General features: G+C 34.1%; 1 protein-coding gene across 1 annotated transcript in view; it reads left to right on the forward strand.

Annotated features, from left to right (window-relative positions):
• Nucleotides 1-26,507, forward strand: part of LOC150093014 (vitellogenin-1-like) — a 53,045-nt gene extending 26,538 nt beyond the window's left edge. Inside the window, exons 6-29 of the mRNA XM_090413989.1 lie at nt 2,847-2,966; nt 3,512-3,652; nt 3,749-4,018; nt 4,554-4,693; nt 5,354-5,752; nt 6,067-6,235; nt 6,367-6,591; nt 8,923-9,147; nt 9,322-9,539; nt 10,314-10,408; nt 10,507-10,631; nt 11,116-11,223; nt 11,698-11,815; nt 16,348-16,561; nt 16,674-16,965; nt 17,264-17,476; nt 17,590-18,006; nt 21,841-21,981; nt 22,359-22,547; nt 23,933-24,227; nt 24,343-24,500; nt 25,008-25,262; nt 25,679-25,916; nt 26,144-26,507. Coding sequence (XP_090270115.1) covers nt 2,847-2,966; nt 3,512-3,652; nt 3,749-4,018; nt 4,554-4,693; nt 5,354-5,752; nt 6,067-6,235; nt 6,367-6,591; nt 8,923-9,147; nt 9,322-9,539; nt 10,314-10,408; nt 10,507-10,631; nt 11,116-11,223; nt 11,698-11,815; nt 16,348-16,561; nt 16,674-16,965; nt 17,264-17,476; nt 17,590-18,006; nt 21,841-21,981; nt 22,359-22,547; nt 23,933-24,227; nt 24,343-24,500; nt 25,008-25,262; nt 25,679-25,916; nt 26,144-26,436 — 5,058 coding nt within the window. The 3' untranslated portion in view covers nt 26,437-26,507. The remainder of the gene's footprint in view (nt 1-2,846; nt 2,967-3,511; nt 3,653-3,748; nt 4,019-4,553; nt 4,694-5,353; nt 5,753-6,066; nt 6,236-6,366; nt 6,592-8,922; nt 9,148-9,321; nt 9,540-10,313; nt 10,409-10,506; nt 10,632-11,115; nt 11,224-11,697; nt 11,816-16,347; nt 16,562-16,673; nt 16,966-17,263; nt 17,477-17,589; nt 18,007-21,840; nt 21,982-22,358; nt 22,548-23,932; nt 24,228-24,342; nt 24,501-25,007; nt 25,263-25,678; nt 25,917-26,143) is intronic.
• The last annotated feature ends 587 nt before the right edge of the window (nt 26,508-27,094 follow it).

Raw genomic sequence — 27,094 nt, forward strand, 5'->3', positions numbered from 1 at the left:
CGCAGCTCCTAGGAGATGTATTACTGTTTTACATTATGAGGAGAGGTTACTACCCAGACTGGTTTCGACCTTTATTGAGGTCTCATCAGTGAGTAGGTAGACCTGGAATACCAAGGTTTAAGTGAATCGAACTTACATATACCCCTACTTGCCACACTCTGATGTACCCACATATTATTATTACTACGATAAATATACTTTAATATTAGTCGATCACAAATTATTATCCATAAACTATAATCGTATATCAATATCATGGATACCAGTAATTTGTATAACCATGGAGTCGCATTGTTCGATACTAAATATCGGTATCTGCAGCGATTTATTCAGAGAAAATAATAAATACATTTTGGCAACACCTGCATCTCCGAGTTTTTGTTTTGCCTGTAGGCTAACCAGTGGCTTTTGTTATTCAATGGGGATGGTTTAAATTTCATATCTTTAAAATTTTTACATTTTACTTTTTAAAGCTTCAAGTCTATTCTTGCAATATCAAAGAGGCGAAACTGTAATTTTAATGACGATCTCCAGAAAGAATTCAAATTTATTAAAATGGACAAGCTGTGTAGTGATGGAACAAAAGTGGTATGCCAACATTGTAATGTCCATTTTTGCGTTGCTCATGGAGGTAGAAGCGACATCTGGCTATGTAGCCAGAAACACAAGAATGCTGAAAAGACTCTGGCTTCAGTTAAAAACATCAGCTCGTTTTTGTGATACGTGATGGTGATAGCGACATTGTTAAAATTGCAGCAAGTTAAGCTCTTGTTGTTTATCATACTATGCATCAGGGCCAAAGTTCCCGCGCAAGTGACTACTCGTCGACATTGATTAATAAAACGCATGAACCAAAATTTTCTTCAGCACGTACCAAATCAGAAGCAATAATAACGTTTTATCACCCTACATACTGGGCAAAGTAAAACGTTTTTTTATCGTCTTACTTTTTCATAAATATGGTGATAAAAAAGTACATGGTTAAAGAAATATGGTCAGCCTACTTAAGGATGAACATTATTTCTCAAGATTATAACCGCAAATTCAGACAAATCAGCTTGTCGCAATTTGTATAACTGACGATTTCGAGTAGAAAGCGGCTACACGTTCAAATTTTCGATTAATTCGATATTATATTTCGAATTAAACATGAAATATAATATCGACTAAAATTATTTATTCGTTTAAAACTGTTGCTTTATTGGATTTCACATCGTTTTTCTGCTTTTATTTATTCGTTGTTGTTCTTATATTTTCACCCGTAGCTGAGTTGGTTTTGACGAAGTTGTTTGTTTGAAAAAAAAAAAATAATAATAAAAATAAAATAAAACACTGGGTTCGAATCCCGTCTCATACGGGAAGGAAATTTTTTTTTCCCGGAAACACGGAGTTTTTGTCCCTTAAAACAGGCAAACCGTCCGCGTGAACACATACTACAGACATAAGATCCCTTAGGGTTACAGCAGAGGTGTGTCAGGAATATTGAATAGGTCGGTCCACCCTGGGAGGATAATGGATGGCAATGCTGTACCAATGAAGTTCTAACTGAGGCTGGGCTATTGCTGCTACCCTCCTGCCATGATCTGAGCTTTAATAGTTCAATAACACCTTATCCCTACACTGTCCTCTACAGATAACGGGGAAGATGAAAAGCATTCTTGCTTCACCCCTTTAAGCCAGTCCTTTTAAGGACAGAGGTGTGTCAGGCTGGCTATATTAATTGCATTAATCCCTTAATTAGGGGATTCAACCTGTCTCGGTCGGACGAGAAATGGATGGATGGATTTTGCCACAAATTCCATGCTTTATTTTGAATTCCAAACAATGGTATTTTTAATTATATTGCACGGTGTACATCATACGTCCGAACCAGAATAGCGTGTTTCTATTCATATAATACGAATATGCATATCCATTCTTCTTTTAAATGTCCACATTTCTAATCCATCTACATAGTAAAAATGTTTATTTTTCTATAATTTCCAAAACTTCATCTTTATAATGAGATAATACTGCAATCATTACAGGAATTTCTCTGTTTCGCTGGAATTTTCCTAGCTCATAAAATCGACTGCAGTTGCTGCAGAGCTCGTTACCTGTTTGGTTTAACTACATTCTATTTCCGATTTCCTTTTTAACTTGCTCCTATTGTAGATTCCTTATTATACCCAACATCTCAACTACGTTATCATTTTTAAGAGTTTTTTCTTTTTTTAACGCAGATCAGAATTAGACATTTCAAAGTACTAGACGTCAACACAAATTACAAAAGAGCTCGTTACCTTTGCAGGGCCGGTTTTATCATTAGACGAACCAAGGCAATTGCCTAGGGCGCTATTATTTTTATAAATATTCACATGTGTAGGTGTACGTGTGCTTGTGTTAGTATGACAAAATATAGAGAGAGAGACAATGTATAGGGGCACCTAAATTTTCTTTGGCCAGGGGCATCAGATACTCTCGGACCGACCCTGCCTGTAGCTAGTAGTCTGATGCAAGAAGCATAACATTCCCAAACAATGTCCAAAGCTTGGACATTCAAGGTGCCAGGGGATTTTTTCCTACTGTGGTTGTTCTATAGAAACAGTGCGCTTGGCTATCAACATAATAGTGTCACCACGTCATAGAAGTAAGCCAAAGTTAGGCTAATAGAGAATCTCCATTAAAAAAATGGAGAATCTCCCAGGGAAGTGAAAACTCCTTCTATTGAGAGTTGTAAAACTAATGGGTGTATTAAACACTCAAATATTAGCATAACATTTGCATCACGATGTATTATGTTGAAAGTAATTCTTTATTTTTTCCACTCGATTTCCTTAAAATATGCAATATTTCTCCTTTCTTAGATCAAGAACGTATGGGCAGATAACGCTGAGACTGATTCCGAAGAAGCTCACTATAGGCGAGATCCTGAAATGGAAGCTGCACTAGAAAAGCCGGTGATCTTTCAATACAGGAACGGAAAGGTAAATGGAGCTTCTTTATTTTGTTTTAAATCACTTTTCTGTATTTCTCTTGTGATTACCAAAGTTTAATCATTGAAATTCAATTTTCAATCGTCAGTTAATCTTTAGCCTGAATCCATTAACTTAAAGATGGATTTCAATCTTAGCTTATGATCAGTAATACTATTTTTTACGTCAATATAAAGTGAATATAAATATTTAAACTATTTTATAATTAGTTATTATTTATATATATTATATATATTATTTATAATATTTTATAAGTAAGTTAGCGATGAAGAATAAGCTTCATAGATTGTTAGTGGTTTTTAGTAGCGCAGTTCAAGTCTGTTACTAACTCCTTCTTTATATATTGTTGACTTTAATTATTTTGCTAATCAGAGCTCTATACTGCTAGCAGTAGCTTAAGCAGGAGTAGCTTAAGTTTTCAAAAAATAAATTACTGAAGAAATTTTGAAGTCAAAGTAATAATACAGAAAATGATTGGTGAATTGAGTTGGTGTCGAAAAAAGTATGAAAAAAAAAATTTTTTTTTTCTTCCTTAGATCGTGTCCTATACGATGGATGCTCAAGATGACATCTGGGGAAAGAACCTGAAGAGGTCCATCCTCGAAAAGCTGCAATTGATGACCAATATAAGCGAAGAATATCCAACTCTGTCATCCAAGGTTTACAACGTCATGGAGGTAAAAGTGTTTCCTAATTACAAGCCTTAAGACACTCGTAAAATAAGTCACTTGTATGTCTTCAACTATATTTTTGTTTACTTCTTATTTCTATAGAGTGGCGTGAATGGTGAATGTGAAGTGTGGTATCAGGAGGATACCATTCCAAGTCCTGATCTTCCTGGCATCTCGCATCCTAGTGAATACTTCAATTTGACAAAGAACTGGAATTATGAGAACTGCAAACGAAAACGTCTTTACGAAATCCATAATTTTGACTCTCGAGGATGTCCTGGTGCCTGTGGACCACTTCCGGAAATACACGAGGATAAGAGACGACTCTTTGAGTGTCCCATCAGCGCTGGATGTCCCTATAACCAAAAGCCTGTAAGCAAACATCGATAATTCTGCTTATAAAGAAAATTTTGTCTCTAATTTTTCTAAAGTTAATTGTTGTTTTCACAGAATAGCATTAATGGAAATTCATCTTAGTTTAATGAATTTATAGAACAAATTATTAATTAATAGATTCACAAACGTCTTCAGTTCTCTGTTAAAATAATAACTTTGATGAATGACATAACTGAAAGGCTACGTCACTGTGTAATGAACTGTTGAATGAGTCTTTATCATTAAAAAATAAATGGAATTATTATTTTTTTTATTGGAGTTTGTCGTTTTGTTTTGATTGTGATTTTTAGAAAAGAGTGGAAAACAGCTTTACATTTTGGCAATTTTCAGTGACTTATTATCAATAATCGTTTTTTTAGTTGATTAATATGTTTCTGTTCGACAAATTAATCAATTTCTTTGCTAAAAACTAGACAATATTCAAAGCAATTAAGTCACCATTTTAATTTACTTGCTTTTAAGTAAGTTTTAAATTTTTTCGCAGTTTCAATTATTATTTTTTTCGTTATAGGATCATCATCTGATGAAAGTGTATTCTTCTGCCCGCTATAATATCACTGGCCCAATAGGAGCAGGTCGTCTCGAGGAATTTTATAGCATAATGAAAACATCCTATTCGTTGTTTGACAAAACAATTGTACACCATGTATAGTGAGTATTGTCAATAGTTTCTCTCTTTCTCTTAATTCCCCTCTATGCCCATATAAAAATATAACGCCTATAAAAAATCTTTTCGTGACTTATAAGATAAAACCTGTATTAGTAATATATATTGAGTTCGGATTTTATTTGAATTTTTTGTAATGAGCTTACTATATTATACTGACAGCTCATGGACTGATTTGCTAGATCGCCATGTAGGAAATAAAAATTTCAAATAAAGAATTCCCTTGTAATTGAAAACATTTATCTGAGCAAAGAAGTGCTCGGATTTGCTAGCTAATGAATGGACGGTTACATTTTTGTGTTCACACTATAAAGTAAAGGAGTATGCATAATCAATGAAAGTTAATCATACGGATAATAGATGGCGTTACGAGTTTCTGGATTCGTGAAGGAGCTTTTTTTTTAAACTTTCGTAGGACAGAGAAGAGTATACGATACTCATCTGAGTTTATTATTATTATTATTATTATTATTATTTTAAATAACAAAAACGTTTTAATTATTTAATTTACTTGTTTAATTTTAATTTAATTATTTAATGTGCATACTCTTAAAATAGTTATATTGCAAATGAACTTTTTATTTATTTATTAGTATTTAAAACGAGTCGGATATCGTCATTTCACTGAAAACATATCTTTGCAGCCATAGCGTGAGTCTAAAAGCTGTCTACGAAGGCTCAAGAGAAAGTCCAATTGGAATTTCCCAACCAGTCCAATACACTTCTTTAGAATTCGAACTTCCCGATATTAGTTCTGGTATTAGTTCTTACCCTCTCCCAGTCCCAACACGTGGATACGATGATCGAAAATATCCATCAAGTTATCGGCGATCCCCATCTAGATTAGAGCAACATGCCATAGAACTTCTTAGAGAAATATCTTCTTACCTTAATGAAGAAGCTCCGGACAAGAGCCGAGATATCGGCGAAAAGATAATCGAATTGAAAGAAATTCTTCGTTTGTTGGACATTCGATCCTTAGAGAATGTGTGGTCGACTGTTTCTTCTAGAGCTGGTGCGATGGATGTTCAGCAAGTAACCCGGTAAGTTTGTTTGTTTTTTTATATTGAAATTCGATAGGTGTGGCAAATAGGATATTCAATAAATTAAATGGTAAATGCATTTAATAATTTAAGTAGTATTAAAATGGTACGTATTTAATCATTTCATTAATATTTTAGAAAATTTAATTATGTTCTTTATATTTTATTTTATTTTTCTGTCTGTAAAGTTTCGTTTTTCTTAGTCGCTTTTACTTTTGCATTGTTTCAGCCATTTGAAATTTATTGAAATATCTGTGCACATTTTAAAACTGTTTTGGTATACATTTTAAAGATTCTACATTATTTATCCCCAGAAAAGTCTTCCTGGACATCCTACCTCTCAGTGGAACTGTGCCTGCATTGCATTTTGCAGCTGCCCTTATAGAAAAAGGAGAACTCTTGGAATACGAAGCTATCGAAGTCGTCGAAGCCATACCAAAGAATGCAATCTATCCCCGTGTGGAAGTTGTCGATGCTTACCAGGTAAGATTTTTTAAAAAAAGTTATTATTTATTTAATTTGTCCAGTTTGGTTTCTCAATAATTAAAGTGTCTGTCTTACTCTACTGAGATATAATCATCTTTAAATTTATTATGATTATTATTTTCTTACAGAGTCTCTGTCGTGCTCCACACGTAGCAGCAAAAAGATTTTTATCCAATTCCGTATGCTTAACTTATGCAAGACTAGTTCACGAGGCCTGTGTGGTTCCCAAGTTTGAAAGAACTGCTTATTCTACTGCATTCCGTCAAATTGTGGAGCCTTACGTTCATAGCACAACCCCATACCCTAGAAGTGAAGAAGAATGCCCTACCTCCAAACTTCAGATGTACGTCCAGGTAAGTCGCCTGATCGTTGAGGCTGAAATTAGATTTGAATTTAATTCTGATGATAATTTCAGAGACTAGAGGAAACACTACAAACGCATATAATGCTGAATCCGAAAATACAAAGAATTGCAGTCCTAGGAACACTTTAAAGACGCCCACATTTTATTTTCGCTTATATCTTGAAAACTCGATGATTTTTAGTTTTGTTTTTAGAGCTCGTGAAAGATTATAAACCTATAGCGTACCAACATTGTGGGTAAGGGGTTAAATAATTCGAAAACCCATTCAGCAAACATGGTAGTTTTATAAGCCACTTCAGGCCTCACATACACAGAATGGTTCAAAGAACAATTTTTGAATTTGAGTTAACTTAAGCCAACTTTTTTTTTATTTTTCAATTAAAAAAAGTTTCCTTTCTTTAAGTAGAAAATAGTTCAAGATATCGGGATCACATATTTTGTTGTATACAACAAATTTACAATGGAAAATGACGCTGTATACAAATCCATTTTATAGAACGTAAAAAAAACGAATAACCGTATCACTTTTACAATCTTTCTATGTTTTGTACTTTTCAAGAAAACTGACTTCGAAACAAAATAATTTGAACACACCTTTTTAAAAATCCCACGGAATCTCCTATTAGATGTACGTAATAATAATAATAATAATAATAATAATAATAATAATAATAATAATAATAATAAATTAACAGCAAATGCAGATTCTGCGATCAGAAAGATGAGACTGTAGAACATCTAATCAGTGCCTGCAGCAAGATAGCTCAAACTGACTATAAATACCGCCATGATCAAGTGGCCAAAATAATTCATTGGCATGTATGCAAAAAATATGGCTTTCCTGCTTCTGGCAACCGGTGGCAGCATAAAATAAAGATGGTATTGGAAAACGAAACAGCAAAAATTCTCTGGGACTTTCGAATACAAACTGATCGGCATTTGGAACACAATAGACCTGACATCACAATTATCGAACATCGACAGGTTTGGATTATTGATATCGCAGTATCCAGCGATAACAACATTAACAACAAAAAAGTGGATAAAAATTACTAAATATCGAGATTTGGCAATCTTAGTTGGCCGACTGTGGCTTAAACACACCAAAGTCATCCCAATAGTTATCAGTGCACTTGGTGCAACTTCAAAGAAGCTATCCAACTATTTACAGCAATTAAACATCAACGAAGTGATCCCTTATGACCTACAAAAAACAGCACTGCTTGGAACTGTCCATATTTTACGACGTTACCTGACGGACTATTCTTAGATTTTTGGATAGAATCTCAATTGTTCTGTATCATCAGTCAAATTTTGGTTTATATGATATCTTGTTTTGACTGTGTATCAATTATGTGAATATAATAATAATAATACATATGAGCACTGATTGGCGTCCATACACTCATCTTGAGAAGTCCATTACATCAACCCTAACCATCAACACCTACAATACCTGTGATATTTTGCTTTAAATTCATTACTGACAAAGCACTCACTGACTCTGGCAATCTGTTCCACTCATTCATCACCCTCCAAACCAAAACTCTAGTCCTCATTCTCTTGCTAACCATACTCTTACTTAATTTCCATGGATGACCTCTAGTTTTCCTCACATAATTCATGTACTGAAATATTTCCTTCACATCAACTCTATAAAATCCCATAAGTAACTTACTGTATATCTCTCATGTTTCCCTGTTACCCAACAGCCTCTATTAGCCCACAAATCTTCAATTTCTCGTAAAATGGAGAATCACACAGACCTGCCACTATCTTGGTCACTCGCTTCCGAATCCGTTTCAACTCTCCAACAAAAATATCCAGATGAAGCCTAATCAAAGCCTTATAAACAGGAATAATAACCTGTTTATCTCTGCATGCTAGAAATTCAACCGTAAAAGCATCACCGAGGATTATGTTTTCCATCATTAAGATACACGAAGACTTTTGACTGCGTCTTCAGAGTACACACTTGATCGCAGAGACAGTTCCTCGTATTACACTATAATGACTGACCATTGACTTAAAATAACTGGATTTGTTTAAACGAAATTGGATTAAAATGAGCATTATTCAGTGGGATAAGAATAAAGAATACGAAACGTGCTTATAACTGCATAACTTATTCTGTTTTATCGTATTTCAAGTTAAAAGAATTTAAATTAATAAAAAATTACAAACGACTTTTAAATTCAATCATACAATATATAATGATCAACAGAATTCATCTTTATTGAATTTTAATCTTCTGCTTAGAATAATTTTCGATAATAACTCCATTAATCCACTTCAATTAATTTTTTTCCATCTTTGACAGGAAATTGGCAATAGTTTGGTTTCTGCCAACAAAATGGAAGATAAAGCGCTATATTTGAAGATGCTTGGCCTGACTAAACACCACGAAGCTCTGAAATACATCCATCCGTATGCTACTGGCGAATCGGGAGATTGTTACTCAAGATTTGACCCTGCAGACTGCAACTTTATCCGCGGTGTCGCTATTTCGGCTCTGATTCCAATTGCATCATACTATCCCGAAAAGGTAAGTTGACATATTGTCACTTCATCCATTCGTCATCGATAGTGATTTAATATTCACCGATTATCGTACAATTTATAAATAAATATAAATAAATACTTTTATAACTCTCTTTATTTGGCAAAGGGAGTAGGCGAGGTCCTTTGACCCCCAACTAACTACAATTTATTATTTCAGGTCCTTCCAATAACTACCGATGTTTACTTCAACTATGCTGAATCTTACGAGCTCCGCATACAAGCTTTCAGCGTATTACTGATGAGTGCACCTTCCACAGTCCTTCTAGAAACAATAGCTAGTTATACATGGAGAGAGACGAGTAAACAAGTTGGAAGTTTTGTGTACAGTTCCATCTATTCCCTGACTAACGTCTCTTTACCCTGCATGCAAGTGATGTAAGTAATTTATGAAAATAAGACGTAATACATTTCCAACAGATTCCATGTGTGTGTGTGTGTGTGTGTGTGTGTGTCCATCGACTACCCATCTTGAAGTGGCAACCATGTACTGTATATTGCTTCGCTTCAAACTTGGTAAGACATACCACAGAAGCATATGGAATATTACAAAAAGGACTTAGGGAGAGAGAGAGGTTCAGTAGGTTCAAGACATTCCCAGCATGTTTAGTTATCATGCAGAATTACGAAACTAATATCATTTATATAAGCATTACAAATTATTATAAAAAGTAATTACAAAAAATAGTCTAATTATAATATTTATTATTAATTTCAGCTGTATTATGTAATCTATAAATTACATTAACTTTTTAATACTTACAAAAGAAGTCCAATTGTAAAAATTTTACGTTATTATGCTGAAATATTTAGACTATTCTTATTAACAAATATTTAATAAATACTGATCGAAATATTGCTATTTACAACGCTTGCTAAAGAAATGTGATTATTACAGCGAAAAGCAAAAGAAGGCGGAATTAAAGTATTTATTTTTAGTATAACTAAGTCAGCTTCAACAACGTTACTATGACAACTCAATTATTGACAACTGTTTTTCCCCTGGTGTTAAATTGGGTTTATAAAATAGAAGCTTTTGCTTATGTAGGGCTTAATCTACTGTCTACTGTAGGAGCTTTAATATATATATATATATATATATATATTTTTTTTTTTTTTTTTACTATAATGATGTCGTTTTTCCTTTTATAGGGCTGCACGTGCTAGAGAAATCCTTCCTAAATTACAGCCATTTGATGACCTAGGTTTCGACTACTCTAAACTTCTCATTGCCGATTATTACGATGGTAATTCGTTTTTATCTGGTTCTTTGTTGTAATTTTAATTTTTCTTAATAACCGATTCAATTTCGTGATTAATAATTTTTAATTTATTTTGTTTTCAGAAATGCGAAATTATGGTGCCCAAGTAAAGTATAGTTATGCTAGTAGCAATGTGTCTCGCTTGTCGTACTCATCTTATCTCGCTTTAGTTCACAATGTCGGACCATATATGGATCATCCATTCGAGGCAAGTTAATACAACTTTTGATAATACCTATATTTTTAAATTATTTTATAAATACATTTCTATATATAAAATACTTCAAGAAATTAAATAATAAAAAATAAATAAAAGCTTTTTAAAATATCCAAATTTCGGATAATTTTCGCAACATAATGCATTAATACTGATGAGTTTGATTCCATATTTTTAATTCTTTTTAGCACATCATTTATGAGTTATTCTGTACCTTGCAACTGCCTTTTAATAATTAAAAGGTACCGAGATACTATTTGATGATAATTAATTATTACGCTGACAAAAATAATTATTCAGTCAGCTTTTGTTTGACAAATTGATGAAAATTAACAACATAAAGTTTCACTTTTCACTTTTCGCTTTTGTTTGACAAATTGATGAAAATTAACAACATAAAGTTTCACTTTTCATCCATCAATCAATAAATACATTTAATTCATCAAATGTATTTATTTATTTTTGATTTTTGCAGATTGCTTATAATCTGCGTGGAGTTGACGATCTTCTGGATACCCTTGCAGAAAGTGGAATTATCGAGAGCGAAGAAGCAGTTCCGGAAATCAAAGAAATCTTTAGAAAAGTAAGTTTAATCACTATTTTTGTTTACAATCTTAAATCCAAAGTTTAATTTTGAAAGATGTACTTTAGTTTTTTGGTTTATTCTAATTTTACATTTTAAATAAAACATTATAGAATTCAAGTAAAAATAATTGAAGACAAATACTAAATTTAATTTATAATCTGATTTTATTTATTTCAATATTTACTTTTTAGTAATAAAATAAAAGTAACAATTTAAAACAAAATAAAAATCATACTTAAAATTTTGAAATAATCGAAAAATTAATAAACTTATTAGATTTTTGTATATACACTTGTCATTGGAATTCATAAGTTTATTAATAATATTACAATTTTTTAGATTATCAGATTAAAATTTTATACTTTATTGTTTAAGCGCATTTTTAAGCGAGATTAATTTAGATGTTTGTAAATAATTTATAATTGTAATAATTAAACGATGTGTTGAGTAAATCTATGCATTTGGTTATAGTTAAACATCGTTCCCCGATCTGACGAGGACTTCAAATTCTCTCTATATACTAAATTGTTCTACAGTTTAGGCTTTCATGTAATGGATAAACGTACTCTTGTGGACTATTTACAGAAAGGTAAATTATGCGAGTTTGTCTTTATTGCTGATACTAAAGTGTTTTTTTTTTTTTTTTGTAATAACAAAACTACCTGTGAGCGAAGTTTCTCCTTAATAATACACGCTAGAAAGACGCATTGAAAGGTTTACGCTAGAATAAGTTGAATGAAATATTCCTTACTTGTTTAGGCGCCCTCTATTGACAGTTGATGTTTTCCATGTTTTGCCTAGTTTTGTAATTTTTTGTTGATTTATTATTGATTTTCATGCTAGATTTGTTAAATCAGTCATTCAATTTAGTTAAAATGTCCTGACGGCATGTACTAAATTTATATATGAGTATAAATTTAGTATATTATATGCATCAAGTAGTCGATCTCTGGTTAGTTAGTCGATCTCTGGCACGGGCAAGCAGGTTTTTCCTCCCGGAAACTCGGGTTTTTCGTCCTGTAAACTCAAGAAAATCGACCGTAGAACCCACATTATTTCAGACATTAAATATATTGTGTTAGGGTTAGGGACCACGAGATGGCGGCACATTTGAGCCGTCTCTCTTCACTGCGTACCGCTTAATTAGTGATAGCCTTGGGCCATCTATCTCTGATTGGTACCAGTGGAGATTGAACTGCCCACTCAGTCTCCAAAAGTTAGATAGGGCTAAATGGCCTCGCCTACTCCCTGTATACGGGAATAAAAAAAGGCGTTAGCTGATTTTTTTTTTTTTTTATGCATCAAGTAAAGAGATGAGTTGAACATTTCTGACTTGGCTGATTTTAGGCTTAATAGTATTTTTTTCCCCTTTCATAATGTAATCCATATTGCCACATGACAAGCTGGTAATTAAATTGGAACGGATGGGACTGAACAGTAGATTGGTTCACTGGATTGGAGATTGGTTGTCTGATAGGTATCAGCGAGTTGTCTATGGAGGAGCGATATCCCAGAAGAGGAAAGTTACTAGTGGTGTACCTCAAGGGTCTGTTTTGGGTCCACTTTTGTATGTAAATGATAATCTGTTTAATTTGTATGTAAATGATATCTGGAGAGGTCTGAACGGTGATGTGCAGTTGTTTGCAGATGATGCAAAGTTGGGCAGAGCTATCAGTAGTAGTATGGATGCTGTAGCTTTGCAAGAGGACTTGAATACACTATCTGAATGGGTAAATAAGTGGGGATGTCAATTCAATGTTTCAAAGTGTAAGGTTTTGAAATTTGGGAAGCAGAGATGGGATGTAAAGTACTCAATCGGTGCGAATATCTTGGAAGAGGTAGAGGAAATGACAGATCTGGGAGTGATTGTAGACAAGGACCTAAAATTTCGGGGACATGTTACTAAAATAGTGAAGACAACACAGCGAATAATGGGAATGATGCGGAGGACATTGACTTGTAGAAGTAAGGATGTTATGGTTCCTTTGTATAAGGCTTTGATCAGGCCACATATGGATTACTGTGCACAGATCTGGTCACCTGGTTTTCAAAAAGATGAAATTGCGTTGGGAAAAGTTCAGAGGCGATTGACTAAGGTGGTTTCTGGTCTCTGGAATGTAGAGTATGAAGTCAGATTGACAAAATGCAATTTGCAGAAATTGGTGGATAAAAGGAGGAGGGGGGATATGATTAAGACATATAAGCTGTTAAGTGGTTATTACCAGATTAACGTCGGGGAGGTTTTGCACAGAATGGGTGAGGATAGCAGGAGAACAAGAGGTCATTCCTGGAAGCTGTATAAGGAGGGTGTGAGCAAGGGAGTGAGGAGCAGGTTTTTTGCATGGAGAGTGGTGAGTGATTGGAATGCTTTGCCCGAGAGTGTGGTGTGTGCAGAGACAGTGAATATATTTAAGGCACAGTATGATAAACTATGTGTATAACAGTGGACCTCCCACGATGAGTCTTTGACTCCATGGAGGTTTTTATAATAATAATAATAATAATAACAATAATAATATAGATGATCAATAATAGTGAAGATATTAACTGAAATCGCCTTCTATACTTTCTTGTTAAGTCTAGACAATATATCTTGGTTTCCTGACTTCTTTCTATCATTTTTGCTTCAAAAACGTTTTTTTGGTAATATTTTATCTTCTATTCTGTTTAAATGTTCACGTTACCTTAGTCAACTGTTATTTTACGTTTCCATGTCAATAACGTCAAATTCTTTTTTAAAGTCTTAGTTTTGAATCCTATTACATTTGTAACATTATCAAGAAAAGTAAAAATATTGAGAAATATTTCGTAATTTTTTAAAACTATATTTGAAAATAAACTAGTTTCCTGGTAAAAATTTCGCTTACTCTTCTACCACCTCGCAGTTTAAAATATCATTTGTAGATTAAACTGAACCAGAATACGGAACATTTAAACATATGCTACGCATCACCAAACTGCATAAACACTTCAATTCGGAATTTTTTAAATAAAAAAAGTGACTAGTGGGAAGTTATGATTATTTCAGGTTTTTAGAATTCAAACTTTATTTATTGTTGGGGTGTACAAATGCTTTTCAAAAGAACTTTGTTGCTATAGTTTGCAGAAAAGCGTAAATATGGGGGACATCTGTGTCCCGATGGAGTTGCACATTTCTAACGATTCATGGAGTGTTTATGATCATATGTAAACTTGATGTCAATTATAGTCCTTATAAGGACTGGCTTAAAGGGGTGGAGCAAGAATGCTTTTCATCTTCCCCGTTATCTGTAGAGGACAATGTAGGGATAAGGTATTATTGAGCTATTAAGCTCTGATCATGGCAAGAGGGTAACAGCACGTCCTTATAAGAACTGGCTTAAAAGGGCGAAGCAAGAATACTTTTCATCTTCCCCGTTATCTGTAGATGACAGAAAACGAGCTATTAAAGTTCTGATCATGGCAGGAGGGTAACAGCAATAACCTACCCTCAGTTAGAACTTCATTGGCTACAGTATGGTCCTCCATTACCCTCCCTCCGCCGGTAACAGCACATCTTTAGTCCTTATAAGGACTGGCTTAAAGGGGCGAAGCAAGAATGCTTTTCATATTCCCCGTTATCTGTAGAGGACAGTGTATGGATAAGGTGTTAATGAGCTATTAAAGCTCTGATCATGGCAGGAGGGTAACAGCAATAGCCGAGCCTCAGTTAGAACTTCATTAGCTACAGCATTGCCATCCATTACCCTCCAAGGGTATTGGATTGAATGAATCAATCACCGCATCTCACGGTCGATTGATCCCATTTTTCACATGTTGTTACATTAAACGTTTAGTAGTAACCTATGAAAAAAAATGAAAGGTTTCTGATAATTTTTTATTTACACAACTAAAACTTATCAATATCGATCTATTAAAAGAATTATCATTCAAGAAATTAAACTTCATACACATTTTTTAACATAGTCTTCTCTTCCAATGAATTTACGATACATAAATAAAATTTAGTAGTTTTAATACTATATGCTAACAAGTCATGGATAACAAATTTGTTTGTGGAAATATTTCAAACATTAGATATTTTATATTCGTTGGTTATTCGTTTCAATTGTTCACATGTCGATTGAAATACTCCATAGAATATTCTATGGGTCCGACCACAACATTGTGCAAAGTTTTCTCCTCCCACGTGGTATGCATTTTTCAGAATTTTTTAAATAAAAAATGATTAGATTTGAGGAGTTATGATTACTTCCGCTTTTTAGAATTGGAACGCATAGGAAATGTTGTATACGTCATAAAAATCTAAAATTCGAAATAGGATTTTTTCCTTTTCTTTACTGCACGTCTCTGGACGATTTTTTTTTTTAATTTTTTAATTTTTTTTTTTTTTTTTTTTTACTTTGTCAGTTGGCAGCTAGAAGACTTCCTGTTAGTAGAGTTAAATCGCTCTAGGGAATATTTTAATTGACTTTTCCACATCAAGGGCATTTTATGATTAAAAACAAACGTGTGTGTCAGAGTTTTTGTTTGTTCGTTTATTTTTAAGAATTCTCTTGGTGGATAGCTACGATCTCTCTGTGTACTTTCATTACTAATTTAGGAAATTTTTTTCGTGGATGAAAACACAAAATTTGGAATACGATCCACTTCCATCATCTGATATACCTTTTAAAAAAAAAATCCTCTAGATGGAAGTGACGCTACGCATTCAATTTAAAATAGTATTTTTAATTTAAAAATCATTATATTTTTGTATCTTTATATTTTGAATATCATTATACTTTTTAAATTATTATAAACCATCCATATCAAAATCAAACAATCGAGTTCTAGTGTATGTGTGTGTATGTGTGTGTGTGTGTGAGAGAGAGACAGAGAGATTTTTATCTGAAGATGAATAGCAAGTCTAATACGAAAATGGAAGAATCTGAGAAATCTGGTTTTTCGTCTGAAAACAGGCAAATTGTCCTGAAGAACACACGCACACATTTAACAGACATTTTATAATGTACTGTCCTCATAGCCTTAGATTTTTTTGTTTAAAAAAGTTTATGATATTTAAATAATCCAACTCATTTGCATAACGATCGCAATTCTATTCTTGGAATTTTCATTATTTACGTTTGTCTTTTTTTACAGGCAAGGCATGGGCAAACAGTAGAGTTTTCCAAGGACTAAGAGGCCATTACGTAAAGATCTTTATGCCCGCATCTGTTTTGCAAATACAGTCGAGTTCTGGCATACCAGTTGTCTTAAAAATGGAACATCCGATTGTTCTCTCAGTGAAGTTGAACCATCTGTCGTTCGCAAGTAATCCTAAAGAAACTACCCTTGATGCCCATATCCATCCTAGGTAAAAGATGGTGTGTCGATATACGATTAATGTGTTATACGTTAGGTTAATCTTTGACTACTTTATATCTTTAGTTCCTAATATTAATCTTCTGGGAATTTTTTTTTTGCAGCATTCACTATAGTTCGCATGTGTCGGGTAGCGCGATTTCACCTATTTGGAAACGAAGATACGCAGCAGCTGTAAAGCAGATTTATCAAGTTTCGTTGCCAATGAAGATCCAGGCATCACTTGACTGGTCCGAAAGCATCGTAAAACTGTCTGTGGAACCAAAAATACCCCATGAAGTGCTCTATCACACCACGGAACCAGTCCTGTTCATAGGAAGCATAGATCCTGACCGACTTCTTGACTACAAACCAGAAACTGTCATTCCAATCACAACACTGCCACTTCCTTACCAGGTGAGGATAATTTTCTGGATTCAACTTCTTTTATAGAGTTATAAGAAGCACATTTAGAGACTGTTTTATCTACCAGTAAATAGTAGGTCATGGTTTCACGTTAGGTTAATGTATTTGATTTCATATTGCACACGGTCAGTCTTTTTCTAACACAAATGCTATAACATATAAACCACTATAAAGAAACACATAAATAAACTCAAAAGTGATGTAAAGGTTTATTTCGATTTCAATTCTTAATCTGTGTACCATATATTTGTGTCTTTTTTTATCTAAATAAGCCCATTTTACTTTACAGCACGAAATTAAACTCGGTCACGAACTCATTGGTGTTGGAATCCACACCCAAATCTCCACAGACAACATCTGGTCTGACATTCCAATATGGGACGATGTTGATAGCATTAGAGATTTAATTCCTACCCTAATGGAAGTGATTCAAAATCCTGATTGGCAGCAAAGAGAAGTGATTTCAGTTCTAGATGTCGATAGAACACGTCCAGCATCTCAGGTAAGTGTGAATAGATAGCAAAAGAAATTGCAGTGACTGGAATTTAATGAAAAAAAAAACTTTTGCACGCTGTCCCCAACTGTGATTCGTTTTTAATTTCTTCACTCTTTTAGGTTACTTTCACCGTCGCTTTCGACTGGTCTCCCAGTACAGGTCCTCATCCAGGAAGTTATCCTGAAAGTAAACACATAGAAAAACTTGAAGCATATGCGAAATCGTTGTGGACAAAATTCATGGAAAGGGTACCAAAATCCATGTCTAAATATGGTCTTAAAGATTACGATATTGAAGGTGATCGAAGATTACCTAAATACGGATCTAAACGCCACCAGGAAACAAGATGGGATCACAGATCACCAGAAAAACAACCACAAATGTTTGGCACCGTTTTGGCAAAAGTAGAACTTGACCAACGTCCAGTGATTGAAGCGGCTGCCACCTATGGTGGATCATACAGCGGTAGGGATCAACAGCTACATCTCATTGTTCGACAAGACTTGCAACAGTCCTATGGGCCAGGAAACTCTGAAGTAAGTTTTTTTGGTAATTTTCCTTTTTAATAGACTTATCGGATTATTTTTATTATCACCTGATTGCCATTTTATAGATGATGGCGAAGTTTTAGATAAAAGCAATATTTTTATTGGTTGTTAATCTAAACTGCATACTGAAATTGACTGCAACTACAAATCATACTCATGCTCAGGGATTTCATTTATTTGGTTCACTTTAGATATTTACGATTGAAGAAAAGGCTGTGAAGTTAATGTATTATGTACTAAGTTAATGTATTATGTCTGTTAAATGCATGTGTTCTCCGCAGGTCTGTCTGTGTTGAAAGATGAATCCCCGAATTTCTTGGAGCCTCCGTATAAAATGGATTAACTAACCCTCCTTCAGTTGAATAAATAAATAAAAAACTTATAAAAGGTATCAGGTCGAGATGCATGCTTTGTAATGGACCTTTACAAAGTATTCATTTGCTTGTTATGGAGCTAGAATCATTACACTGTATATCGAAAAATAATTGCATATTTTTCATGAATAATAGAATAATTTTACGAACACTCAGTTTATTGTATGTCATTAAGAGTAAGGGAGGAGACAATTATAAATGTCCAAGCGAAGTAAACTCGAAAAAGTATTTTTTTTTGTTTGTTTGTTATGGATAATCAACTCAGTGCATATTTCAATTGATAAAGCAAAAGATATCGATGCATAATAAGTTGTACAACTTTTCGTCGGTGTTATATATATATATACACACACACCTTTTTTTTTCAATTTCCTCTGTATTGCTATCCTGTGTTATTCATATGTAAAAGTAATCACTTCTTAATTTTTAACAGTTTATTATTTCTAAGTTAACTAATAAATTATAAAAAAAATTAAGTAAAGTAAAATTAATTTTATATTTAAAAATAATAAGTTTACTTTTTTCATTAATTTCCTAAATAATTAAGTTGATAGGCAAATACCGTTTTCATTAAATAATAATTTCAAAATATTAATTTTGTCCGGCTCGGCTTCATTTAGTGTGTATGTATAAGGCACTAGAGAAGAACAGAGATCTGCAAGTTGTCTGTGGTATGCAGATTGCAGATAAGAGTATATAAAAGAACATGCAGGTAAATTATTAAGTCTGTACATGAATGCTAGGAGTATCAGGAACAAATGAGTAGAGTTTGTTACCTCAGTCAATATGTTGGGACCTCAGATTGTAGGCATTAGTGAGACCTGGCTTTCAGAATCAGACATACTAACTGGGATCGAGTGTCAGGGTACGGTATTTTTAGGAAGGATAGGAGAAGAGGAGACGTGCTCTAATGATATTGGATGACTTGAATCCAGTTAGAGTTGAGATCTATGATTGTAGGTAGTACTACTACTACTAACAGTATTTCATGGCGGTGAGTTCGAAGCCATCTGGTGTGAGGTGGAATCCAACAAGATCAATTACATACTGGGATGTTGTTACAGACCTGGTGGATCGGTTGCTGGTGAAGAAATGCATCACCAAATAGAAAAGATGAGCGCGAAAAGAGTAATCATAATGGAAGATTTTAATTATCCAAATATTGATTGGATAGCAGTAAAATCTCATGAGAAGAATGAAAATGCATTTATTGAGCTGTTGCGGGACAACTTCCTCAAACAGCATGTGACAGAAGGAACTCGAGGTCAAAGAGTGTCAGATCTGATTATAGTGTCAGAGGGCATTTCAGTTAAAGACGTAACCATTCTGCTCCGGTTGGTGACAGTGATCATGCGGAACTCATTTGGGAAGTGACAAGTTTATGAATGTTCCATTCAGAAAAGTTTACATGCTGAACTACAATGCAGGAAATTATGACCAACTGAGGTGTATACTGAGTTCAGTGGAATGGGATCGGTTGCTGGATGGAAAGAATATCGACAGAGCATGGGAAACATTTACAAAATACTTAAATGATGCGATATCAAAAAGTGTTCCGAGGATTCGAAGAATAAATAGGGTAGGAGTCAAATGGATGTGTAATCCTATTAATCAAGAGATTTGTAAGAAAAGAACGATATGGAAGGAATACTGTGCGCATAAGTTTTCGTAACAGACGATGTCTGTTAGGAAAATTATAAGCAGCAGGCTATAATAGTCACACCTGTTGTAAGGAAAGCAAAGTCTGAGTATGAAAAGAAATTGGTTCTTTGTGCTAAAGACAACCCAAAAGAATTCTATCTATTTTCTGCAAGTAAAAGGGAGAATAAATATGAAAGAATTACTCTTCTAAATCCAGATGGCGTGAGGGTTACAGATGCAGAAGAAGTTGTGCAACTAATGAGTGCCCATTTTGTTAAAAGCTATTAACAGGGTGTATGGAACATTGAACTCACTGCTACCTCTTTACTGGATGAAGAAACTCGTGTGTGTGAGGCCGAGGTATTAGAGCTGTTGCACAAACTGAATAAGAATTCAGCAATAGGCACTGATGGGATATCAGTACGCGTGCTAAAAGAGTGTTCATCTGAACTGGCTAGTCCTTTGATCAGCTGTTTATTATATGAGTCTCAGAACAAGGAAGATTCCACAGGAATGGAAAAATTGTATGGTAATTCCATTGCACAAGAGTGGTGCAAAGACCGATGTATCCAACTATCGACCAATTAGAATCTCAGGAGTGGTGGTGAAGATTTTGGAAAAATTGGTTAGGGCCTACATTCAGAAATGGGTTGACAGTGAATATCTACTTTGCAATGAACAACAACATTGGTTTACTAAAGGAAGGTCATGTTTTAACAACTTGCTCACATTCTATAACAATGTTACCATTGAACTAGACAAGGGGAATGGATACACCGCGATACTTTTGGATTTTGCTAATGCTTTTGACAGAATACAGCATGGTAGACTGTTGCATAAATTGGAGAATATGAGTTTGGGAATTTGAGAATAGAATATTAGCGTAGATAAGAGGATGGCTGACTGACAGATATCAAAAAGTTGTATATGGGGGATGTAAGTCTGCAAGATTTAAGGTAATCAGTGGAGTACCACAAGGATCAATGCTTGGTACACTGTTATTCAATCTGTACATTGATGATATTGGGAAGGATTTACGAAAAAACGACATACAGCTATTTGCTGATAATGCAATGATATGTACGGTAATCAGTAATGCTTCTAATATGCAGCACTTGCAGAATGATTTGAATAGGCTGAAATTGTGGGCATGGAAAATGGATGTCAGTTCAATGTCAGTAAATGTAAAGTCATTCATTTCGGCATGATTAGATATCCAATGTCGTATTATATTGGTGGGATTAGGATAGAAGAAACTGATGAGGCTAGGGATCTTGGAATGTTAATAGATAGGAAGTTGAAGTTTAGTGGCCATGTGGCAAAGATTTCAAATACAACTCAAAAGATAATTGCAATGCTGAAAGGAACGTTCACATGTAAAGATGTTATTTTGCCTCTTTACAAGGCCTCGATAAGAACTCACTTGGACTATTATGCTTAGGTTTGGTCTCCTGGTTTCCGTTGTGGTTTTGATACAGTGAAGAATGTAAAGGAAAATGTTAAAAATGATATCAGGATTGTGGAATACTGATTATGCTTATTATGAGATTGAGAATTTGTAGACCGCAGATACTTGCATACAGGAGAAAGAGGGGTGATAGGATTGAGACTTAAAAAACTTCTGGATGTTGTGAGTTCAAGCAGGGTGAATGAAATTAAGAATAAGACTCCTGATTCCCTGGAGTTTCTTAATAATAAATAATAATAATAAGTAGCGGCACAAAATTCATGTTTACAATTAAATAGAAGTTGATATTCTGTTTATTGGTTGCTAATATTTATGATATGATTTATTCTTCTTCAATAGATGTGCGCTGGTATATTGATACGTTATCCAGAATTGCCGAATGAGTTTTATTATCCCCCAGTGTTCCATGGAAAAGGTTATTTCCGAGGTGAACTAAATTTTGGACCAAAGTGTGACTACGATCCTGAAGTTGAAATTATGGTTAGTTACATTTAAGCATCATTTCATTTTGTCAAAATAAAACAGAGAACTAATGAAAATAACGTTAGATATCTTAATGCACGAACTACTACCCATAGTGTTAGTAGTAAAATGTTTTACCAAAATAGTAGCAATCTTGCCTTTAAAAAGCAGTTTTTCGGGAAAGACTGTGAGCTCTTTTTTTTCTGGTATTCAAAGATGTCGCATGTTAAGAAAATATTAGCACTTATTATCACTGACACATTAATTTAAAGTAATGAATATTGATTGAGGGAAGGTTAAAACATTAATTAAATGCTTTAATATAATATAATATTATTTAATTTATAAATACCATTTTTTTTAAAACTAATTTTGAATTTCACTTATTTATTTAGGGTACCTTGGACCGATTGCTTCCAGGAACAAGCCATGATCCTATTCGTGGTAAAAAGATTCTTTCTTGGTACCACAAACAGTGTCAAGTGGATCGCAGTGAAGGAAAATCTCAAAGTTACGCTTGTGATTTGGCAATTGATGAGGAGTCCCTTCTCAACAGGATTGAATTCAACGTTACTGCTCGCTCTGTAAGTTCCAAACAAATACGATTAACAGAATATTATTTTTAACGACTTAACGGTAATCAATATGAAATTAACTGAATTGTTTGATTTGATGCAGTTTAAAACTTGAAAATGTATAAATCTTAAAAAAATAGATAAATTATCAGATAAGCTGAGGATGATATTGAAAGACGTAGATGGTTAATGTAATACTATCCGAATTGGTATTCTTTCTCTCGGGCAAACAGGTTCCCATTTAACATTGATATCTATAGGTTTAACCCTGTATGCCAGGTATATAGACTATCCTATTTAATCTATAATTTTTCGATCAAACTTCGCATTATTAATAACAAGAATTCGTTAATTAGCTCAAAACATGATTATTATCAAATATCTTTACTACTGATGCAGTATTGTTTCCACTATAATGGATATCGTTTTTTAAGTACACCTTCTGTCCAAAAAGAAACCGAACTTTTGATAGAAAATAAAATACACGCCAATTATAATTGTTCAAATCATTTATTTCAATCAATATACTCTCCCTCAGCTTCGATACAGCAATTGGCACGGTCAATTAATTCGTTGAATGAATTTTTTATATCGGTTTTTCGGATACTGTTTTCAATGGTGTTGTATCGCTTCTTTTCATCGGCAAGTGAAGTCAGGGAAAGAGAAAGAAGTCACAGGATGCTAAATCAGGTGATTACGGCGAGTGACCCAACACATAAACTTGGTTTTTGCTCAAAAACTGTCTCACAATGTTCGCACGATGAGATGTTACATTATCGTGTAAAAGTGACCAGCTGCCTGCATCACGATATTCAAGTCAAAATGTTGTGCACAGTTGATTTTGGAATCCCCAATTCATCTTCAATCAATCTCACGGATGATTTTGGGTTTCCTTTGATGAAATCACGCTCTTTTTTGGATGTTAACTTCGCTCAGTCCAGTTTTGGGACGGCCCGGCTTTTTGTCGTCCTCAAGCGTCTCACGACCACTTTGAAATCGCCTAAACCACTCGTAAACTTGAGTAGGGATAAGCATTCATCACCGTATGCTTTTTTTGAAGCATTTGATGCGTTTCGGTAAAACGTTTACCAAGTTTAACAAAAAAAAATCAATCGCAGCTCTGTTTGAAACTCATTTTCCTACCGTTCGACACACTGTCACTCTTGGCATCATAACTCGGCTTCTAAAGAAGCAAATGTCATAAACAGTCGACACAACACTAATGAAGGCTGTCGCTTTGGATAGCAAAAAAAGATACAACAGGTGGCGCCACTAGTTTCTTCTATTTTTCCGAAAGTTCAGTTTCTTTTTTGGACAGAGGGTGTAATATCTTGACTGTATGAAATATATTCCTCCCCTTGTTGAAAGGCTGTATTTTTTCTTATGTCAAATAGGTACCCCCTGCAATACTGAACGTCACTAACAAACTGGTGGATGCCGCTAAAACTTATTTTTACCCCAATATGGAATACGATGACGTCAGTGCCTATAATCCCGAAGGACGTACTCACGTGGAGATTGAATACTTGACCAATGTTCCTGACATTCCCCTTACAAATGTATACATATTTAAACCCAGGGAAAATGTCTTCTTTAAGAAGATATACTCTCCACATATCTATCCCCCTTCAGTCCTCCAATATTATCCAGAAATGTACGTAGAGGACTGGCTAGGACCTGTTGGCAAAGGTATGATATCGTAAGCTTTTCTTTTACGATATATATTCCTTCCTAATTCATTTTCAAATAAAACGTACAATTTTTTCCCTAATTAATTATTTTTTTTCAAATGATGTTTTAACAGATGAATGTAACATTATGGAAGATTACATCAGAACGTTTGATAACGTTACCTATGAACTTCCCGACCATACTTGTGAAGAAGTAATCGCTATGGATTGTTCAGAGACTCCACAGTTCGCAGTTTTGGCTCACCAGCTGGACATATCATCGAAGAAAAAGGTATTTAATTTATTATTTGTGTTTAAAAACCATATTAATATCTATCATACTCTCTCTTGTAAAGCTTTGAGTTATTGATAGCTTGGGCTCACTATTACTGAAGGCTTGAAGGATGGAGACTGGCTGCCCATTTGTCTTCAAAAAGGTAGTTAGGGATGAAGGAGCTCCGCCTATCTTTGGAGAATAAAAGGTGTTAGAAGATTTATTTATTTATTATAGTTTCTCTTCATATTACCATGTCAACAGTAGGATCTGCCTGGTGATTCATAAAATATATGTTTTGCCAATAAATTATGTTACAACATAGACGCTATATCAACAGGGTACGTACGCAGAAGTTTTAGCTAGGAAATGATGATACAATTCTTTGATCTTTTAGGGATTTCAAGGCTATAAAATTTCTAAATATTCATCTAGATCTATTTTGTTTTTATCATAATTTATATTTACATTTGAAACTGGGTAAGATTTCGCAGTCACTAAAACTGATTTTTCGTTTCTTTGCAGCATGTAAAAGTAGTCATCCAAGATTACGTTATTGAACTTCCTCCCATGAGAGACAACGAGGAGGAATATCGTCTTACCATCAATAACCAGCCCAAACCACTCTTGCCAGAAACGCCTTTAATGATTCAAAAGGAAGGTGATATTATCATTACTGCAGTGTTGTATGATCCCGAATCTGCACCAAGAATATTGTATTTGGATCTACCACAAGAGGATATCCAACTGGCCTATGATGGACGAAATGTCAAAGTTGCAGTAAGTGAATTCTAATACATTTTTTTTTAAAATCTCAATTCTGACTGAAAAAATTCATTGAATATACGTATTCATTCTAAATTTCAGATAGAGTATCTTGGCCCTCTCCTCCCACACATTACGCAATTGTGCCTGCGATAAAAAAAGTAAATAAATAAAAACAAATAAAGAAACAGTTAAGCAATGTTTTGCTTAACTGTTTATGAGTTATATATATAGTGGCAGCGTTGTTACTATCACTTTTTAGTGCATACCACTAATTTAAACGTAGATCACAAAAATATACTTCTTTGCGACCATTTAATTTCATCCAGTAATCTTAATTCAAAAATGAATTTCAATTTATAAATTTTATTATTTCCTTCAACCTTCATAATCATCATAATCGTGTACACTTCAAACTTTATATGCTGTAGGTGTCACCATCATATCAAGGCAGAATTTGTGGTCTTTGTGGAGATTATGACGGAGAAGATATCCAAGAATTTGTGTCTCCCGATATGTGTGTGTATGAAGACAGCATCCCATTTGCCAACAGCTACATTTTAGGTGGAACGGATTGCCAAGCTCCAAGCAGTTCCCAATACAGTTATGAAAGAGTTTGTCCTGGTGGACGAGGTTATTCTTCCATCCATGAGAAGTATAGATCCCACGGTAAGATATTTAATTCATTCCGTTGATTAGTCATATGGAATTACTAACATGGATTTAAAAAATCCTCAAGTTATCTTCAATAAGAAACATCCTGTAATAAACTCACCTCGAAACCATGTTCGTTTAACAATAATATTTGTAGAAAATGTCTTATCTTCACATAATCTCTCATGTAATTAATAATTAAGGGTCTGAACTAATTAGCTTTGCATATTTTATTTTTATAGGCACTTATGAGAGTCGAGAGTACTTTGACAGGTCGTGTACACTCAACAAAACTATGCAGTACGAACAAGGGAACACGGTCTGCTTTAGCGTCCATCCTATGCCGACATGCAGCAGCGAATGTGTTAGCGGAGGTCACATCGAAAAGCACATTGGGTTCCGATGTCTTCCACGTGGCCGAGCTCTGACAGAACAGATAACTTCAGACCTTTTCCATGATCCTACACGACCCATTGGCGGAACACCAATGGCGTGGAAAAAGGTGTACGTGCCAAAAGGATGTTTCCGTCCTTAATGGAAAACTATTATTTGTAGATCTGTAATGTATTTGATAAAATGAAAATAAACGGAGTGTGTGTATTTACATATCTTGGGTTTTCTAAGACTTTGTTTGATATTACGGATAATCTGTTTTTAACAAATAGTCAACAGATACTTGTAGTTAATGAGACCACACACATCTTCACGGCAACTTTAGTTACAATGTGACAAATATTTGATCTTCAATTAAACGCAAAATGTTATCTAAAAACTCCGACAGTTTTGAGTAATCCAATACTTGGAGGTTTTTAGTTAAAGTCATATTAATATGAGTCTTAAATGACTGTTAGTACTCGGATATTATAGTGAACATGCAATCTTAATCTATTTTAGCCTTCAGTTTATTTATATTTGACTTAATCCACTTAATCTTAGTCAGTGGTTTGTTTAGCAATTATACCACGCAGACATTAATTCAGATCAAAACAGCCAGACGGTTTGGGGGGAGAACAGGAATAACACATAAAAACTAACGTTAAGCTCGTGTTACTTCGTCTATATACTGCCGACTTCTTTGCCTACAAAACCAGGGTGGCATGTTGAGATTTATCTGATAAATCAAATTTACTTCAAGATACAGAGAGCAGAGTGTTAAATTTCTTGGTTTTAAGGCACGTAATCCATCCTTCTTG

This window comes from Typopeltis vanoorti, chromosome 24, assembly GCF_054136105.1.
Source record: "Typopeltis vanoorti isolate ZY-2024b chromosome 24, IOZ_Tvanoo_1.0, whole genome shotgun sequence".
Lineage (NCBI taxonomy): Eukaryota > Metazoa > Arthropoda > Arachnida > Uropygi > Thelyphonidae > Typopeltis > Typopeltis vanoorti.